At 34.1% G+C, this 21,984-nt stretch overlaps 1 protein-coding gene across 2 annotated transcripts in view; it reads left to right on the top strand.

Annotated features, from left to right (window-relative positions):
* The window catches only part of ZDHHC17 (zinc finger DHHC-type palmitoyltransferase 17), an 88,047-nt gene that overhangs the window by 42,122 nt on the left and 23,941 nt on the right, over nt 1-21,984 (top strand). For both annotated transcript variants that reach the window (XM_004752366.3, XM_004752365.3), the window contains exons 6-8: nt 4,130-4,194; nt 4,813-4,975; nt 11,735-11,860. In XM_004752366.3, the coding sequence (XP_004752423.1) occupies nt 4,130-4,194; nt 4,813-4,975; nt 11,735-11,860 (354 nt within the window). The remainder of the gene's footprint in view (nt 1-4,129; nt 4,195-4,812; nt 4,976-11,734; nt 11,861-21,984) is intronic.

The raw sequence follows: 21,984 nt of genomic DNA, 5'->3' as shown, positions 1-21,984 counted from the left end.
TTTATTGTTGGCAGTCACTCACAATGATAGTTGTGCATTGTGCATTATAGTGTAAGAGGCATAGGCTGGCTAACTGCTGGAAGAGGAGGTTATTATCTAATATGGTGTTTACAGACTACCCCCAAAATCTAATGGCTTTAGAATAATACCAGCCATTTATTACCTTGGGTTGACTGGGCTTGGCTGGGTGGTTCTTTACCTTGTGATGATGGCTGTGGAATACGGGCATTTGGGTCTTGACTGGAATGGAGGATGGTTCACTAACATACTTTATGCCTTAATATGAATGGCTAAAAGGCTGGGTTCAGTTGGAGTGCTGAGATAGCAAGTCCTCTCTTTTTCTCCATGTAGTCTCAGAGTTCCTTCTCCATGGTACTCCTGGACGTAGTCTTTCTAACAGGAAACTAGACTCCTTACGTGGTGGGAGCTCCCCAAAGAACAAAAGCAGAAGCTCTCTGCCTTTTTAAAGTCTTATGTCTTGAACTGGCACGGCAACATTTCTGTTCCATTCTGTCAGTTAAAGCAAGTAACAGGGCCAGTTCACGTTCATTGTGGGAACATATGGGTATACTATCAAGTGAGGTTTGTTGAGGGCCATGTTTGGATACCAGCTGCCGCAGATTACATTTGTTCTCCCAAGTTTCTTCTAGACTGGGGTTTGGAACAGTAGATGGTGCTGTAATACATGATTACAGCATGTATTGTCGTTAGTGGCCTTTTATTTTGCGGGTATAAATTTATAATAACACGTTCACTTTTTCTTTTGGTTTTTGTCTTTTTGTTAGCTTTTTGATTCTGAGGTTTGGATGTTTCAGTAATAACCTTTTAACTCTGGTAGAGGATGTTGGCTATAAAATTCTCAAGGGACAGGGATTTCTATTTGTCACAGCACCTTTTCAATAATAAATGCATGATAATAAAAGTCTGGCAGTTTGTTTTCTTTTTCATAAATAAGTTTGTTTTTGTTTTTGTTTTTGTTTGCTACAGAAATAACATGCTGTAAAGTACTCAAACATAAGAGAATATGACTTAGAAAATGAAACTCCACCTCTTCTCTTACTGCTTCCCCCACTGAGATCACTCTTAACAATTTAGTATATATTTTTCCAGAATTTTTTCCATGTGTACACTAATTATAAAAGCAAACTCTAGTGTTCATCACATCATACTTTGAATGGAGTCCAAAGTCCTTCCCTAGAGAAGGACAACAGAACCACTTGTGGTCTTGTCTGAGATACCTCTCAGGCCTATCTTTTGTCATCTCCCCTGTACTCTGCTTTGACACACCAGTCTTCCTGCTGTTCCTTGAACAGCTCTAATATGCTGTTGTCTTTTGGCCTTTGTGCTTGATCTTATCTTCTGCTTGGTAAATCCTTTCCTTAGAAGGTTACACAGTTATCTTTCTGTCTTACTTCAATCAGATATTTGCTCAAATTTTATTAGTTCTGATTAGTTCCCAATTATAAGTAATAATAAAATTAGTATATTTTTATTTTTTCTTTCTCTTCCCTTCCACTGACTTTAGTTGTATATAATACTGTTTTTTTTAGTGTTAACTTTCTTCTGATAGCTATAACCACGTTTCTATTACTTGATTTTTCAGCTTTAAATAATATTCTTTGACTCATAGCTATTACAGATTAGGTACTTGCACTTTCTTTTCAACCTTTTTCCATTTTCTCCATTTTTTGTTATTTGTATCAGTTTTATATTCTTAGGGCATATAACATTTCCATTTAGTTTGTCATTCTGTTCTTCACATTTGTTTCATTTTAGTTATACTGTTAAAATATATTTAGTGCTCACTACCAATTCTTTTGGATGATTTTCAGGAGAAAAGGGAAAATGCTAAGTTATGGAGCCCTGTTGATCATGGAATCCCCATAAGCTTTTGATCTGGGCTTGTTAATTCTTCCTAATAGAGAATACCCATACGTCCAGGCTGAACTTGGAAAAGAAGTACCAAGTTTTAAACCCCGACCCAAAGAAAGAAAAGGTTGAATTTCATTTTTCTTTTAGTACTCTAGAGATATGGCATTATTTTACATTTTTAATTTCACTTACTGATATTTTTTAATGCTGTCACTTTTTAAGAAGGATATGAAAAGACAACTAAGAAGGAGGAAGAAACTAAAACAAGAACTTAACGTGTTTGTTACATCACATTTAGTTGCGCTCTCTTGAAATTAGGACCCTAAAGGAAATAAAATAAGTTACAGTACTTGACTCATATAAAAAACTAGGAAGCTTGTCATTTTTCAGATTTTCTTAAAGATTTTTATTTAATGTGTATATTGGAAATAGGTTACATAAGATCCTCCCAACCACAGTTAATGTAAATCCGTAAATGTATTTATAATGGATAAGTGTAACTTTTGATTATAGTATTCTTGATGAGGGACTAAGACTAATGATGTGTGTTCTAGTTTGTCTAATGTACTGGTTCTCAGCATTTATTCTGCTTCAGTACCCTTGGTTAATGTTCACATTTGAGACATATTCCCATCAATAATTGTGGCTCACAGACAACTGCTGTATAGAGGTATAGAGTGTGGTGCAGCATACTCACTATAACTCTGTCCTCTCTGCACTGGCTGGTGTATTAGATAACACAATTTGGATTAGAACTGCTGCCTTTATATAATCCAGGAATGGGCAATGGGGAAGGGAAGAAGAGGAAACTTACTGTCTATTGAATGTCTCTTATCTTCTAGGTTAATAGACTAGGTGCTTTACACACATTATTCCATTTAATCATCACAGGGGTCTTACGAAGCCATTATTTATATTTGCATTTTTAGATGAGGAAGCTGAAGCATAGAGAATTAAAGTAATTTTGCTAGTCTTATAGCTATTAAGTGGTGCACCTAAGAATTCAAAACCATGTCTGCTTTATTCTAAACCCTATGCCCTTCCCAAACAAATAGGTAGATAAACATGTTTTTTCACTTAGCAAATGGTTTTTGATCATTTACTCTGCTGGGCACTGAGAATACAAAGATGAATTTAATATAAGTTAATATAAGTTTAATTGTCAGAGAACCTGTTCTAGATAATGAGACAGATGTCTCAGGCATATAGCATAATATATAGTCCAGGTTGGAGTCAGGAGAGAGAGTTTTAGGGAAGTGAAACTGATAGAATCCCAGATGCATCAGGATGTCTTGGAAGGAGATTTAGATAACTAGGGAAGAATTTTGGTTGAATAGATGGTAGTTTTAATTGTAATTTATTAAAAAACAAAGCAAAAGTGGGGTGGGGGGGAAGTACCATATGAAAGCAAAAAGTTGGATAGGAGAAGAAAAATAATCATAGTTTACTACACGATTTTGCTCGGAATAGTATTCATATACATTTATAATAATGTAAATATCAAACATTTTTATAACCAAAAATATAATAGATCTCTTGAAAGAATAGAGAGGTGCATATTTGTGATGAGCCAGGAAGAGTAAAGAGCGGAATTCTCTTTTTGCATACTGAACTCTCAGAAGATAATGCCTAAAACTGAAAAATAAAAAAGTAGCAATTCAAGCATCTTATTTAAGATGTTAAGGACTAAAAGAGGTGAAAATAGTGGGGAGTAAGGCAGAGAATTGCTTTACTACCACCAATTTTTCAGAATTATTTGACTCTAAAAATGTACGTGCATAACAATAAAAGGCAAACAGACTTTGAGTTTATTGAAAAGATAAGTCTTTATTTTTTGTTTTGAAATGCCTAGAAATAAACAGGGTCTCATTATTCCCTCTTATCATGAATTAGTTTAATCAATTTTTCACAGACTTAAATCATTTAACTTATACTCTGTGGATGAAAGGTGAAGAGTAGGTCAAGATCTTTAAATGTAAAACATTGAAAGGGTGATTAAACCATCTGAAAAAGGAAGTCTGTAAATATATGTTAATTAAATACATATTTATAGTCAATTAAATATATGCCTATTAATTAAAATATTTAGTGACAATAAATAGTTTTATTTGAAAAAAAGTTAAAATTTTCATTAATCAGCCTTGATTGAGGAGTGTTATTGGCTTCTCCTGTGATATGTAAGTTAGATTTTTCTGAGTAAATTTGGTAGGAACTTAGAAATTTTTACCGTCTGACTTTTTTCTTTTTATTCTATCAGGATGTAGATATGATGGATCAGAATGGAATGACACCTTTAATGTGGGCAGCTTATAGAACACATAGGTATGTAGTCATTATAAAATATTTATTCATATCATTTTCAGCATATTAAAATGTAAAATAAATGATGAGAAAAAGTAGTTAATGTTCTATTTGTTAATATTTAAAATTCTTACTATGAAATATAATAAATTACCTTTTTGATGTTTGAGTCTCTGTGCTTACCTTGATCTTGGTAATTGTAGTATTCTTAATTTATTCCTCTTTTAGCAGTTTTTAAGAAGGAAAGATGTTATTTTATCTTCAAATTAGTTTTTTCATGTTATTTGTATACTGGCAGGTTTAATATTATTAATTAGTAAGTTGCCAGCAAACATTTTTGTAGCAATCCAGATTTAAATTTAAACATTTACTTGTTTAATTATATAAATATTAATGACCTTACTCCCTAATCAAAATTAGAAATTGTCAGGACCAAGTATGCCCTCTCATGGTGTTGCACATACTTAATACTTCATATTAGAATATTCTCTCAATACCTATTATAAGGTTGAGTATAGGTTAGAATAGAAGTGTTCCAAGATGGAATGCAAATACAACCACGATCAGTTTAGTATCTGTAATGATTTCTATAATTGAAATTAGGGTTGTTGTTGTTGTTGTTTTTTTTTTCCTTTTCAGTGTGGATCCAACTAGATTGCTTTTAACATTCAATGTTTCAGTTAACCTTGGTGACAAGTATCACAAAAACACTGCTTTGCATTGGGCAGTACTAGCAGGGAATACCACAGTCATTAGTCTTCTTCTGGAGGCTGGGGCTAATGTTGATGCCCAGAACATCAAGGTAAAAATATCCTGTATTGATTATGCTATGTGAGATGTTATTAAGATCTTAATTTCTCAGTAAAAAATAGATTTTTTCACAGACTGTCAAAAATGGAAGAAACCTCTTATTTAAGGTTAACCCTATGCTTCCATGCAAGAATTTCTTTGGAAAGACTGGTTTATTTACTTTTGTCTTTTAGTGTTGAAGTAATTTTCAGATTTTGATGGCCTTTTTCGTTAGTGAATTCTTACTGACTTCTGAAAATTTGTTTTTATAATCCATATCTTCATAGCTAAAGGGAATTGTTTTCTGGTTTCTTTAAGATCAGTATGGAGAATCACAAGTTTGTAGGTAAACCACATTATGCAATTCTTTGATTTGTTTTCATCTTATTTTAAAGGTCAAGACCTTTAAATTTGATAGACACTTTTATGATGTTTATAGGAGAGTCCCCACATACCCCATATTTTGGATTAATCCAGGAAAAGTATACAAAATTATCTAAGAACAAAACACAATTAACATTTATACTCTGAACATTTAGAAATTTGTAGACATTTTATGAGTACTTGGAAGAAAATTCTTTCGGTAGTTTTAAATTTTGGTTAACCATTCTCATGTTTAAAGCTTCAGGATCCACCATATCTTTGAGCAAATCTTTCTGTGAAATGACTTTAAACTTTCAAACATCATCTTTCAGTAATGTAAATTCATAAATAACTTTGTACCCTTTGACAAATGTTCTTTAATTTTGGCTTATAAACCATAGTATTTTCTGAGTCATGTTTCTTAAATTTTTAAGGGATATGTGCTAATTAAATTTGAAAGAGATTTGAGCCACGTAATAATCTGAAATGGCAATCAAAAAGTAGTTTATCTCCTGCTGGATCAGGGCATCTACTTATCTTCCAGTGAATAATTCTTTCTGTATTTGATTACTCTAGTTTGAACTACTAAAATAATATAGTTTAGACTAGCTATATGGAGCCTAATGTACTTAAAATTTTAACCAATTTTTAAAAATGAGTTTAATTAAAAATATTTAGTTAAAAGTAAATATTAAATATCTTGTTGGAAACTATAAAAAATTGAGAAAGCCATGTATTTTCTTTCTTTTTAAAATTTCGAGTCCTTTTGTCTCTACTCAAAGTGATCAGAGTGGCTTAATATCTACTAGTAAAATACGAAAAGAGGAAAGTCTATTTCCATAGTACCTGACACATGAGGGGCACTCTAAATATTTGTTGACAGATTGAATGAAGATTTTTGTAGTCGTGAATTTTATCTCTAAGCTAGTATTCATAACTCTGCTAGTAAACCTCTCTGCCACTTCTTAAATTATAGAGAAAAAATTTTACTTTTCCAAATGTTTTTAAGTAGGAAGCTCAGAAAAGTTCATAACAATGTGATTAGTAAATTAGGCTGATCGCAAGGGCTGAAGGATCAGACAAATGAGTTTGATTAAGGCTAATCAATATCCCCATAAGAAAAAATTACCTTATGTTTTATATCTGAATTGCTTTAGAGCATTATTTTCCTTCTCTTCAGTACTGGGCAGCCATTCTCAAAATGATCATGCCCCAGGAATGTATTTCAAAATATTTAGTATGAATATTATTGAAAAGATAGCACCAGTTTTATTATGGCAAATGTTGAGTCTCCATAGACTCTGCCAAGAGCCACAGCAATATACTGAAATTACAAGAATACTAAAAATTGTGACAACATGACTCTACAGCTCTGAAATTTGAAGCTAGTAGTGTGTATTTTTAGATCACTTAAAAATATCTTTTCTGTCCATATAGAATTTAGGTAATTCACTTGGATCGTGATCTTTAAGTATTTGAAGTGTGGTTTATAAATTTAATGTCTTTTTTAAAAAAATTTATTTATTTATTTGACAGAGAGATCACAAGTAGGCGAAAAGGCATGCAGAGAGAGAGAGGGAAGCAGGCTCCTTGTTGAGCAGATAGCCTGATGCGGGCCTCGATCACAGGTCCCTGAGATCATGACCTGAAGGCAGAAGCTTAACCCACGGAGCCACCCAGGCGCCCCGTAAATTTAATGTCTTTTCAAATAAATAATGAACCCTTGCACTTCACATTAACTATTGCATAAACTTTTATTAGACTTAGCAGAAGAAATCTGTAATGAATTTCAACAGAAAGATAATGGTAAGAGAGAGATTTGAGATGATTTATATGGTTTGAGCCTTATATTTTTAATGTTTTGCAGGTTCAGGTACATGAATTATTTGGTACCAAGATAGGATAAGCTCCAATATAGCTTTCTTTTTATTTATTTACTTATTTATTTATTTGAGAAAGAGGGAGAGCACTCATGAGCAGGGGGAGGGATGGGGGAGAGGGAGAAGCATACTCCCTGCTGAGCGGGGAGCCTAATGTGGGACTCAATCCCAGGACCCTGGAATATGACCTGAGACAAAGGCAGAGGCTTAACCGACTGAGCCACCCAGGTGCTCCTCGAATGTAACTTTCTTGATTAGTATGGTTCATATGAATACTTCCAGAGTTACAGTGTTATAAAATTAATGTGCACGTGGAACTTATTTTTTCTGAGAGAGTGCACGAGCAAGCATGGTTGGGGGGGAGGTGAGTAGAGGAAGGGGCACTGTGCTATAAATACATCCCAGGACTTGACTTATTTTAAAACTAGAAGTTTGTGTGTTTCAATTGCCTTCGCCCACCCCTGAACCCTGCTCTGGCAACCATGAGTCTGTTCTGTGTATTAGTGAGCTTGGTTTTGTTTTGTTTGTTTTGTTTTTTAGATTCCACATACAAGTGAGATCATATGGTGTATATTTTCCTCTGACTTATTTGGAATGACATTATTTTTAAAGGAAATAAAGTCTAAGGAGTTGCTTCAGTTGCTCAGGGAACATTTAATACTTTCAGAGTAAAAATAATCTTTCTATCCACACTGTTGGAAAAGTAGATTTTTGTTTTAAAATGTACTTTTTGTGGAAGTTAAAAGATGAAATAAGTATCAACTCTTTTTTCTGGTGGACTCTGGCATTCCTATTATGCTGCAGATTAGTCACCACCTTCCAATGGAGACCATTCGTTCATTCATTTAACAAATATTAGTGCTGGGGAGTCCACGTGTATAAAATAGCTGAAGTTCATATTCTCTCAGAATTTACGTTATATTAAGGAGCAATTAATTGTAATTGTAATATAAACACACATGTGCATGCATACACGCAAATGTGCAGTGATGAGGGCTGTGAGTGACTTGTGAATACCTCTGAGGAGATGACATTTGCTTTGAGACTTGTCTGAATGAGAAGGGATCAGTTATACAAAGATAAGTGGGAAAAAACTTTCCAGGTAGAGGAGCCTGTAAATGCAAGTCCCAAGGCCAGCAAGGTAAGCTTGCTGTTAGAGGTACAGAAAATGACAGCGTGGGCTGAGTGCAGTGAGCAGAGGAGTGAAGTTACTCAGCTAGATGCCAGATCACGCAAGGCCATGATAAGGAACTTTAATTATGTTCTCAGTCATGAAAAGGAGTTGGAACGATTTGTGAAGGATGGCTTTATAATCTTTGTGTTGGAACGATTTGTGAAGGATGGCTTTATAATCTTTGTATTTTTAAAAGACTACTTTGGTTGCTGATGGAGAATGCATTGAAGAATTAAGAAAATGGAGGGGATGACTGAGGATCAGTTCGGCCATTTTAATAAATCGGGCAGCTGATGTTAGTTTGGCCTGCAATTTTAATAGATTTGTGGATTTGGAAATGATAGTTTGGAGTAGATTAGATATGAAGACGAAAGGCAGTCTTGATGACTAAATAAATGTCTTGTGATATATATTGAGATTTTGAAGACTGAAGAAGACTTTCTTGGGGGGGTGATAGGAATTGGCTCTATTTTAGTCATATGTAATATGAAGTGTGCCTTTTAGCTATGTGGAATGGCAGGCTAATTTAATAAACAAATTGCTGTGAATTTCAAAAGGGAAAAATTCATTAACTAAAAACAATCTAGATTCTTTGTCCAGGAATTTGACAAATAAAGTTGATCTATACCTGTATATTTTTCCATTTTTTATTTTAAGTGTTAAGAAAGAGAGTCTAATTGATAATCATGAATTATAACCAAAAAGATGTAGTCTGCAAATCTGGATATGGCTGTAATAGGAGTAAAAGTTGAATTCTTTAAAGAATATGAAAAATTATACTTTGTATTATAGTTATACAACTATAGTTATAATTAAACGACTATAGTTAGTTGATCCTATTTCTTCTAAAGTAGCTATTTGCTAAATAAGATTGAATTTGTTTCTTAGAAATCTGTCTTTATATTAGATACTTACCTTTGTAAATTAGTTATTTGAATAAGGAATTCCATTCTTCTAATATATAAATAAATGATTTTTTTTTTCCAAAATAAGGTTACTTTAAAATGCTACTTTGATTCTTAGAAGGCATAGGAATGACTATATACTTTAGATTAGAAATTCTTAATTTGGGACCTACCAGAGAATTTTGGTTAGAGGGTAGGCCCATAAATTGTTACAGAAAATTACTTTTATCAGTACTTTTTGGGGAGAAGGCCAATGGCTTTCATCAACTATGACTCAGAAGAATTTAAGAACCATGGCCCCAGATAACAGTTACATGGAATAAATCCAAGTCTTGTGAAGGGATAACAGTAAGGGAAGGAAAAGTGACTTGGGAAACTAAGAATATATATTTTTTTAATGAACCATGCAGTAATTCCTCTTTATGGTAGCATCTCATTTGTGAATTTTTAAAAAATAGTGTTGTATCCCCCTCCACATGTTTTGGTTATATGGATAAATTTAGATGAATTTTGGGAGAACAGCTAATCTCTGAAGGCTGCCCAAGCATTTCCAGTTTTTTCTTTCTAAAACTTATCAAACAACATAATTTTTACTTTGTGCAGGCTGTAAAAGCTTTGTTAATAGATTAAAAGACTCTTATATGGTTTCTTGAAATGAGGTAAGAAACTTTTTTCCTAAAAATGGTTTTCTTTACCTCTTAAGTACCTGACCTAGATGGTCTCCAAGAAAGAATTTTCTTTAGTTTTAATAATGAAATCCACTCTCAGACAAAAAGTTATTTTCCACCCTCCACCTTCCATTATGTTTATCTCACCAAAACCTTTGAAAAAGTTCTTTTATTACCAGTTATATAGTCTATAAATACTCCATGATTCTTGTTGTTATTCCTCTTGTTATTATCATTTACTATTTTGGCCGATACATGGAGTAATCAAATATAGACTTAATTCAGAACCTGAGCTTTAGTATCATTCTTTACATTAATTGCTTGTTTATTTTACCAGCCGAATAAAAGAACTACACAAAAGCAGTCAGAAGACTAGAGGAGTAGTAGTTGGAAGATTTCTTAAAGCTCCCTCCATCTTTTTATCTAGGCAATCCTTAGGTGTCACATGGCCCTCTAGTGGAAGGGATGCTCAGCTGGACCGAGGCAACAGCAGGATATCCTCTGGGAATTGTTACCCAAGGGATTGCTTTTATTCAGGTAATCTTTATAGTTTGGATTAATTAGCTGGTTCTTACAACTTAGGTGATAGAAGTTTTGAGTAGGCAAGGAGATATTTTACCATAAATATCCCTATTTGTGGAAGACTCATCTAGATTAGCCCATTCCTTATTAAATACTGTTGACCTTTTACTAAAGGATTGGTTGGGCTTTTTGTCATTATTGGTGTGTTGTTACAGTTGTTGCTATTGGTGGCTGTGCTTATTTTGTTGTTTGTTTTTTGTTTTTTAGTGTTTTTCTTTATATAAAGAGTACTTTATACTTGATAATCATCCCTATAAGTAAGGCACTGCAAGGCTTATTTTTTTTGTTTTTATCTAGTTTTTCAAAATAAAATTTCGATATTTTCCTTTTTTATTAACTAATTTTGAATATTTATCCATACATTCTCAAAATTTTGACACACAAAATTTTTCATTTTGCTTTTCTATTTAAAGAAGTGGGTAAATAGTGAAAAATATCAAATAGAATAGAAATGTAGGTGTCTGACAATAGACAATGAGAAATAAGATTTTAAATTAATAAAGTAAAAAAGAAGCATGAATCTAGAATTGGGGACGCTTATGTCTTATTTCTATCTATGAAGCACTTAGTTCTTTTCACTTATATACTCTTTGGCATTCTTCTTGAGATTAAAGGGAGCTGTAGGTTCGTAACTTGAGTTTCATTATTTTTTGTTACTGTTCTCATGCTCTTTGGAAATTCCTGGATAGGTGAATGAATTTAAGATGGTCAGAATGCCAGTACAACAATAGTAGAAATAGAAGTTGACTTTTCTTTTTCTTCCCTGTTGTCTTCAGACCTTCGTCATTACTGAAATTAAACTGAGAGGTTTCTGGCAATTTGGTATGATAGTTGGATGTTTTGTAGTAGTAAGTGTTACTAATAAAACCCTTAAAGAAACAATATAACTAATAAACTGAATGATAGCCTCTGATCCAGCAGGTGGTAAAATACCTACTTTTTGATTTACTTTAATATAAGTGAAAATGCAACCAGAAATAGAATCTATAGAATAAGACGAGTAAATACATTTACTGATTGTACCTTGAATGGGAAAGCATAATAATAAGTAATGATTTAGATTCTTTTAGTATTTGACTTTGCCTAATATTAAAACAATGTTAATGAACTAATTGTTCAATTTATTTTTATGGGAGTACTTTAAAAATAACTAAAATATTTTACTTTTTACTTTTAATGTGAATTTTTTCTGCTTATCAGGGTGAATCAGCACTTGATTTGGCAAAGCAGAGAAAAAACGTGTGGATGATCAACCATTTGCAAGAGGCGAGACAAGCAAAAGGATATGACAATCCATCCTTCCTTAGAAAGCTGAAAGCTGATAAGGTAAATTCATGTTTGAAGATTTTCAGCGTATAATCTTTTTAAGTAAAATTCACAGGCATACTTTCTTAGCTGAGCAGCTTTAGCTTTTAATTTTGCCATTGGCCAGTGTAAATTTTTTTTTTTAAGATTTTATTTATTTATTTGACAGACAGAGATCACGAGGAGGCAGAGAGGCAGGCAGAGAGAGAGGGGAGGGGTAAGCAGGCTCCCTGCTGAGCAGAGAGCCCGATGTGGGGCTCGATCCCAGGACCCTGGGATCATGACCTGAGCTGAAGGCAGAGGCTTTAACCCACTGAGCTACCCAGGCACCCGGCCAGTGTAATTTTTAAAATACTAAATTACTCAGGACAAAGTCAGATGGCAAAGTTTTTCAGGGCTCTACCTACTTGGTAATTTGATAATTAAGAAGGATGGTTATATGTAAAATTGTTTAAATTTGTTAATCTAAACAATTAAAATTGTTTAAATCTATAAGCTAACATAAATTTTAGTTCATTGATTCAACTGTCCTTTGTTAAGCAATGGAGAGATAGTAAGTCCTTCATGTTTAAGTGCATTTATTAATTGGTAATAAACTATGAAAAATTATAGTCCAAATACATAATCTTTTTAAACTGTTCACAACTCTAATTGATTCAAGCTGCCCATTCTTTTGTGATATGTTGTAACTTTTTTAGAGTGAGAGAAACTTATATTCTTCACTTCTCTGTGGAAAGCCTGTTTTAGATCTTCCATATACCTTCAAGGTTAAACTGTATGACTGTTGGTTCAATTACCTAATTATAATAATATGATTTCAAAAATAAGAATATTTCCCCCAAAGAGGGGCCTATATTCCTTAAAAGTTTCTTTCCTTTTAAAAATGTAAAAATCAGCTGACAGTTTCTTTATAATACTAAATTAATTGACAAGATATTTGGCTAATTTTTCAGGAATCACAAGTTGAAGACATTACGCCTTCAGTACCTTTTTATTTAGTTTTTTCTAGTGGTAATACTGTTTATTTAAAGTTAATTATCTGTGTGTTATCAGGACAAAATGACAAGATTTGGACAAAGGAAAACGTGAAAACATGTCTCATTTATTTATAGTTCAGACTTCCTTAGTGCATTAAAACCATTGGTCATTACTTTAGCATGAGAAAAGATTTATAGTGTATAAACTTGCCTTTCAAGATGCCTGGGTAGCTCTGTTAAGCGTCTGCCTTTTGCTCAGGTCATGATCCCAGGGTCCTCTGCTCAGCAGGGAGACTGTTTCTTCCTCTCCCTCTCCCCATTTGTGCTCTCTCTGTCCTGCTTTCTTTTTGTCAAATAAATAAATAAAATCTAAAAAAACAACTTGCTTATTTTCAAACCCATAGTTGAGAATAATGAGCAGTTTTTGCATGTCGTGTTAACTCTTTCATTTTACTATTAGATATAACAGAAAATGGTTTATTTTTCAATTTTCATTAATTTTGCTTTGTTCTCTAGGATTTAAAGGAATTTTTTCAACACAGTAAATAAATCCTGATATCTCATTGTAACTAAGCTTATAACAAAAGTGTCTTGTATTGCTTTGGAAAATCCCATAATATTTATGCCTTCATTTTGTTCAGTGTAAATATTCTAAAGGATTTTTTAAAAATACATTGTCAGATAAAAATGACTTTGTAAATTCTAGATGTTTAATAATATGTAGTTACTTTTTATAGCAACAAGAACTGTCATGTTTATGTGTTTGGATATGATTTCTTTTTAAAAAGAGAGCTTCAGGGATGCCTGGGTTGTACAGTCAGTTGAGCATCCAACTCTTGGTTTCAGCTTGGATCATGTTCACAGGCTGTGTGGGACTCTGCGCTAACTATGGAGTCTGCTTGGGATTCTCTTTCCCTCTGCCCCCCCCACTCGTTCTTTCTCTCTCTAAAATAAATCTTTTTTTTTTTTTTAAGATTTTATTTATTTACTTGACAGACAGAGATTACAAGTAGGCAGAGAGGCAGGCAGAGAGAGAGGAGGAAGCAGGCTCCCCGCGGAGCAGAGAGCCTGATGCGGGGCTTGATCCCAGGACCCTGGGATCATGACCTGAGCTGAAGGCAGAGGTTTTAACCCACTGAGCCACCCAGGTGCTCCTAAAATAAATCTTCAAAAAAATAAAAAATTAAGAGAGAACTTCATTAAAGAGTTTAGCACAATTTCATTAACATGTGTCTATTATTGTGATCAGTTCAGAAGTCAAGTGTTCCTATTTTTGTTTTGGTGGTGTTTTTTGCATTAGTATTTTAAAATATATTACATTTTTAGAAAAGATTACTAAATAAGAACATACAGTGATTGCGTGCTTTGTGTAAGTATTTGTATTTATATAGACTGTTTCCTTTTCATCTCATTAGAAATACTTAAATCATAAACATGACTTGATTTGCTAATCCATAAAGTATGTTCTGTATTTAAAACCAAACAAGAAATAGTTACACCTAGGATTCAGTACCATTTTACTAAAAATAAGTCAACCCAATAGGGGAAAAATATTTTTGGACAGTGCTAGTAGATAGATGTAGAGGGAAACTTAATTTTAGAAAACTATTTTAAAAGCTCTTGGATTTTAAGGTTATAAGATTTTAGACACAGGGGAGGGGCGGAGGTAGAGAGAGCGAGTGCCTCCTAAGTAAGTGCTTAATAATAAGTTAGAAGGAAATCTCTAAATTGTATTTTTCAATACTTAAAAACCCCCAATCCCTTTCGTTAACAGTGGAAATCTCACATATTGTCTACTTTAATATTGATTATTGATTATATGAAAATAAGCTGAAGATGGAGAAGCTGTACTTATCCTATTCTTCCATACTAAGCACAACTGAAAAACCTGGACATTACATACACAACAAATGTAGGGAAACTCTGGGAGATGAAAAGAAAAAGACTGAATGGATAGGGAGCTCAGGACCTGAAAAATGTGTTCTCTTTTTTGCCTCATATATCCCAAAAGCAGAGCTGACAAAACCAACAACCTAGAATTACAAATGGATACAAACCAAAAGGGCTCCAACAAAATCCTGCTCTCTGGCTAAAGAATCTTCACAAAAGAGTCAGCTTAGCAAGATAGAGACTTCAGAAAATAACTTTATACCACAGCCAAATATTGCAGAAAAAACTCTGGCCCCATGGTTTTTCATACCAGAATTCATACACAGTTAGTCATACCAGCAAAGCCCTAAACTTCTACCCTATCAGGCTGTAATGAGGTGCCCCAACTTCTTTCCTGGGGTTGTTAACAGAGCATGTTTAAATAAGGAGTTGGAAGTTTTTAATCCCACTGGCTGTTAATGAGGTCCCATCCCCTGCTCTATCAGGAAGACCGCATAGGACACAATAATGAGGCACTCCTAACCTTCCCAGACAGGGAAGTATTAGTAGAGGTTTAACAGGGAGCTGGAAGTTCCACCCTTGCCCAGCAGTAATGAGGAATCCCCTCCTCAGGCAGTAAAGTCAGTAAAGTTGATATCTGAACTTCCACCCCACCTGGCAGTAATGAGTAGGTACTTCACTCCCCTTATTCTGCCAAGCTACATGAGAGGAATCCATCTAAAGAAAAGGTTTAAATAAGATCCAGTGTTCATTATATCCCAAATGTCCAGTTATCAAATGAAGATCACTCATCATACCAGGGACCAAGAAGAAGTGAAACTGATGAAAAGAGAATCAAATAGATGCCAACAAAATGATGACAGATATTAGAATTATCCGACAAAAGATTTTAAAGAGCCATTATAAAAAGGCTTCAATGAATAACTATGAACATGCTTAAAAGAAATGAAAAGTAATCTCAGCAATGAAGTAGAAATATAGAAATAGAATATATAGAAGAACCAGATGGAAATTTTAAAACTGAAAATTACAGTAAACAATATTTAACAAACTGAGTTAATGGGCTCAACAGCAGAATAGAGGGCACAGAGGAAAGAATCAATCACCCTGAAGTTAGAACAATAAAAATTAGATATTCTAAAGAACAAAAGGAAATAAATTGAAAAAAAAAATGAACAGAGCCTAAGGGGCCTATGGTTATAACAGATTATCTAACATTGATATGATTAGGGTCCCAGAAAAAGAAAGAGGGTGGAGCTAAGAAAGTACACAAAAGATACAGTGGCCCACAAAATCCCCAAGCTTGACAAAAGACCAACCTACAGATTAGGAAGTGGAATATACCCTAAACAGAATAAACTCAAAGAAATCCTGCCTCCACACATCATAGTCAAACTTCTGGAAACCAAAACCAAACAATAAAATTCTTTAAGTCTCCTTACTAATAGGGGTGAAACAGTTCAAATGACAATGGATTTCTTTTTTTTTTTTTTTTTTTAAAGATTTTATTTATTTATTTGACAGAGAGAGATTACAAGTAGGCAGAGAGAGAGAGAGGAGGAAGCAGGCTCCCTGCTGAGCAGAGAGCCCGATGCGGGACTCGATCCCAGGACCCTGAGATCATGACCTGAGCCGAAGGCAGTGGCTTAACCCACTGAGCCACCCAGGCGCCCGACAATGGATTTCTTATGAGAAGCCATAGAAGCCAGAAGAAACTGGCACATTTTCCAAGTACTGAATGGAAAGAACTGTCAACCCAGTATAAAAATACTTTTCAAGAATAAAGGAGAGGGGTGCCTGGGTGGCTCAGTGGGTTAAAGCCTCTGCCTTCTGCTCAGTTCATGATCCCAGGTTCCTGGGATCGAGCCCTGCATCAGGCTCTCCGCTCATCAGGGAGCCTGCCTCCACTCCTTCCCACCCCCCCCCCCGCCTACTTGTGATCTCTGTCAAATGAAAAAAAAAGGAAAAAGGAATAAATGAGAAATCCATATATCCTCAAATAAAGGAAAATTAAGAGAATTTGTTGCCAGCAGACCTACCCTAAAAGAATGTTTAAGAAATGTTCTCTAAACAGAAAGGAAATGATAAAAGAAAAATTCTTGATAAGATCATAGTAAACGAAATTATGCATAAATGTAGTAGACATCTCATCTTATTCCTTCCAAATTATGCTTGGCAGTTGGGGCAAAATTATAATATTGTTTGATGTGTTTCTAAATGTAGGTATATATGTGAAGCAATTTGTAAAGTTAGCAGGGGAGGGCGGAGGGCCATAAAGGCAGGTAAGATTTCCACACTTCTTTTGAACTTGTAAAATGATGACACCAGTGTGATAAGTTATGTTTCTATAACAGAGTAACCACTAAAAAAAGCTATACAGAAGGATAAACTGGAAAATATTATAAATTCTGAAAAGAAGTCTGAAAAGCTTTCCAGTTACCTACAAGGAGGCAGGAAAAAGAGAAACAAAAACATAAGAAAACAAAAAGTAAAATTATAGACTTAAACCCTAACATGTCAATAATCACATTAAATTAAAATATTCTCTTTTTTTTTAAAAAGATTTTATTTATTTATTTGACAGAGATACAGCAAGAGAGGGAACACAGGCAGGGCAAGTGGGAGAGGGAGAAGCAGGCTCCCCGCTGAGCAGGGGTTCGATCCCAGGACCCTGAGATCATGACCTGAGCCGAAGGCAGACGCTTAATTGACTGAGTCACCAGGTGCCCCTAAATTAAAATATTCTAACGTACCAAATAGAATACAGTTATTGGCTCTGTGTATTGTAATGCATGATCCAACTATATACTGTCTATAAGAAACTCCCTTCATGTGTAAGAATATTGGCAAATGCTTACATAGGCAAGTAACAGAATGGAAACAGTCTGTGTTACCCTGATACCAAAACCATACAAAGACAGTACTAAACAAAGAACCATAAACAAACATCCTCATGAATATACAGCTGACCCTTGAACAACATAGGTTTCAACTGTGCTGTCCACTTAATGCAGGTTTTTTTTTTTTCTTGGTAAATACAATATTGTAACATATTTTCTCTTCCTTATGATTTTCTTAATAACATTTCCTTTCCTCTAGTTTTGCTATAAGACTACAGTATATAATACATATAACATATAAAATATGTTTAGTCAACTGTTTATGTTATTGATAACGCTTCTAGTCAAAATAGTAGGCTATAAGTAGTTAAGTTTTGGGGGAGTCAAAAGTTATATGCAGGTTTTGGATTACATGGGGGTTGGTACTCCAACCCCTGTGTTATTCAAGGGTCAGTTGTATACTTAAAAATCTTTAACAAAATGTTAACAAATAGAAATAATCATTACATAAAAGGAATTACTCACTATGACCAAACTGGGCTTATGAGAGCAATGTAAGGCTCATTTAATATTCAGAATTACTCAGTGAAATCTCCCTTATTAACAAAGAAGAAAAATATCATGATTATATCCATGCATAAAAAGCATTTGCTAAAGATCAGTGTTCGTTTATGATAAAACTCTCAGAAAAATAGGAATAGAGAATTTCATGAACTTTATAAAGAACATTTCTAAAACTTTCAACTAACAGTGGTGAAAAACTGGGTGATTTCTCCCTAAGGTCAAGAATAAGGCAAAGATCTCCCTTTTACTGTTCCTGTTCAACTTAGTGGGGGAAACTAGTAAAGTAAAGCAAGAAAAGGAAATTAAAAGGCATATAGTTTAGAAAGGAATAAATAATAAAATTGTCCCCCTTGGTGGTAACATAATTGTCTCTATCCCAAGGAATCTATAAAATAAACTCCTGGAACTAATAAATGAGTTTAGCAAGTCACAGGACATTTTACTTTATTTCCATATACTTGGAATAAACACATGGACTCCAAAATTACTACAATATTACTTACAGTTGCTCAAAAAAATTGGAATACTTAGGTGTAAATCTAACCAGACATGTAAAGTTATTTGTATACTGAAATGTTTTTAATGTCAATGAAAGAAATAAACGATCTAAATAAATGGAGAGACATGCTATGTTCATGAAGTGGTAGACTCAGCACAGTTACTATGTCAGTTGTGCCCAAAATGTTATACAAACTTAATGTAATTAAATAAAAATTCTGGTAAGATTTGTTTGTCTTTATAGCCAAGATTAATCTAAAATTTATATGGAAAGGCAATAGATCAAGAATAGCTAAAACAGTTTTGAAAAAAAATTATTATGTGGAATTTTAAGATATGCCCTGTAGCTACAGTAATCAAGACTGTGTGGTATTGTTGGAGGAACAAATTCCTAGATCACTGCAACAGAATAGAGAGCCCAGCAACAGAACCACAGAGATCAATGCCTACTGACTTACAGAAGTGCAAAAGTAATTCAGTGGAGGAGAAACAACCTTTTCAACAAATGGTGTTGGAACATTTGGACATGCATAAGCAAAATAATAATAAATAAACCTTTACTCAAAACTAATACTGTATAGAAAAGTTAACTCAAAATGGTTCACATACTTAAATGTAAAACTAAAACTTTTAGGAAAAAACAAAATAATCAGAATCTAGGACTATACCAAGAGACTTGACATGAAAAGTATCATCCATGAAGGTAAAAACTGATCAATTAGACTTCATTAGAATGAAAAACTTTTGTCCAATGAAAGACTCTGTTAATTAGGATGAAAAGATAAACTACAGACTGGAAGAAAATATTTGCTAGCTATATATCCCAATAAAAGACTAGTTTCCAGAATGTATAAAGAATTTTTTGCAACTTAACAGTGAAGAAATCAAACAACCCAGTTAGAAAAATGGGTTAAAGATAAGACATATTTCACCAAAAAAGATATAAAAATGGCACATAAGCACATGAAAAGCTGTTCAATATCATTAGTCATTAGGGAAATGAAAATTACTATAAAATTCTTTCAAACTTACCGTATATTTAAAAATTCCCATAATAAAATTGAAGAAAAAAATAGAATTATCATATCTATCAAAGCAGCACATCACCATTACCTTTTTTTTTAAACATCTTTATGGTATCAGATATACAAATGTTAAATAACATTTTAAAGAAAAAACCAAAACTCCAGAAGCCCACACATAGATATTTATCCATGTGAAATGAGTTCATGTTCACACAAAAACATATATGCAAATATATGTACTCACAGTCTTCACATTTGTAAACAACTCTAGTCCTTTAGCTGGAGATGAGTAAACTGTGATACATCCCATGATAGAATAGTAGGCAGCGTTAAAAAGGAACAAACGGCTGATACATACATGAGTGAATGTCAAATGCATTGTCTAAGTGAAAGAAGACTGCATCAGTATGATTCCATTTGTAAGACATTGCTGCAAAGCAAAAAATAAAGGGGTAGAGATTAGTGTTTGTTAGAGGCTGGGACTGGGAGCAAAAGGATATTTCAGGGCTTGTTAGAACTGTTCTGTGTCTTGATTTTCATGCTGACATACAGTGTATGTTAATCAAAACTCGGAGAACTATGCCCAAAAGATGGTGAATTCTACTATATGTAAATTGTATCCTTATTTTTAATAATGAAAAAAATGTGGCTGTTGCTAAGGGAGAGCAAGCATCTTAACTAAAAACAAGGCAAATTACAGATAATTTTAGAAAATACTTCTCCAGTGACATATCTTCCTTCTCTCCCACCAGTACCCACCCTTTACCATACATTCTGTCCTCCAAGTTAGAAATCTTCTCTAATGTCTTCATATAAAATCCATGCATACTAGAGATGAAAAAAAAAAAATTGGAAGGGGGGCGCCTGGGTGTCTCAGTGGGTTAAATACTGCCTTTGGCTCAGGTCATGATGCCAGGGTCCTGGGATTGAGCCCCACATCGGGCTCTCTGCTCAGCAGGGAGCCTGCTTCACACCACCCCCCGCTGCCTCTGCCTGCCTCTCTGCCTGTGATCTCTCTCTGTCAAGTAAATAAATAAAATCTTAAAAAAAAATGTTTGGAAGGGTTAATTATTTTACTACAGCATAAAATTAAACTCTGAAGTTAAGTTTAATTATTTTTCAAGCTAAAATTAAGCACCATTCAGAAAATTATTTACAGTAGCTAAGGTGGGAAAGACATTGCCATTTGTATGAAAAGTATTTATTTCACTGAAAGCCAGCAGTATAAATGGGGCACTAAAAAAGTGTAATATTTTAGCTTTCAGAAAGATAAATAGGGAGGATAGTAACGTTTATACTCTGAGCTTTGTTAGATCATAGCTGGGAGATCTTACATTGTTCTGTCACTTAAGGTACCTCCAGAGACTTGGTAGCTGCCTGTGAGGGGCTGCAGTGTGGAGGAGGCAATACACTTGACTTTGTGTTGCTCTGAAGATATAATTTTTTTTTTTTAAGATTTTATTTATTTGTCGGAGAGAGAGAGGGAGAGAGAGCGAGCACAGGCATACAGAATGGCAGGCAGAGGCAGAGGGAGAAGCAGGCTCCCCGCCGAGCAAGGAGCCCGATGTGGGACTTGATCCCAGGATGCTGGGATCATGACCTGAGCCAAAGGCAGCTGCTTAACCAACTGAGCCACCCAGGCGTCCCTGAAGATATAATTTGGATGGATGTTATAAGGAAGTAGATATAGATAGGTCTTGTACTTAGAAATAGACTTAGTAACAACTGGTCAGTACAAAAATGCAGCAGAAGTACCTCCAGAGTATTAAGCACTATGCTTTAATATGTGTTTAGGGGCTCATAATCTTCATTCTCTGGGCTCTGGGACCCTGTATATTATTTGATTTTATTGTCTATCTCATTTTAAGGTTTTAACGCTAAAACTGTTTGTTTTGTACTGTTTGTATATATCATTCAAAGTATCTTCTTCAGACTGAGGATTCTCAGGTTTCTTAACCTAATATAGCTCTTAAAACATCAAGTCATTCTGGTTCTCTCTCTAGTGATCAGTGGCCTTGTTAGTGGGGTATCATCATCATGAACTATTTTCTAGTTTATCCACGTGTTGACAGGTGGTACTGCTGTCTTCTGTATCTTAATATCTACATCCACTCCTATAACTTATATTCTCATTTTCCACAATTTTACTTAAGTACTTTTAAATTGTCTGTTTAATGCCTGTCTATAGAAGACTGAGCTAGCACCTTGAATAGTAGCTGTGCGTAGTAGGTATATTTGAATGAATAAATTGCACTGTCTTTTGGCATGTTTACACAAAGATAACAATGGTTCACATTTAGATTACTTGAAACATGCAAACTTTCTGGTTTTTGTTTTTTGTTTTTCATTTT

This window comes from Mustela putorius, unplaced genomic scaffold, assembly GCF_011764305.1.
Source record: "Mustela putorius furo isolate JIRA1106 unplaced genomic scaffold, ASM1176430v1.1 tig00003911_pilon_pilon_pilon, whole genome shotgun sequence".
NCBI classification, from domain to species: domain Eukaryota; kingdom Metazoa; phylum Chordata; class Mammalia; order Carnivora; family Mustelidae; genus Mustela; species Mustela putorius.
The sequence above is the reverse complement of the archived record's forward strand: the minus strand, read 5'-3'. Positions and strand labels throughout refer to the sequence as shown.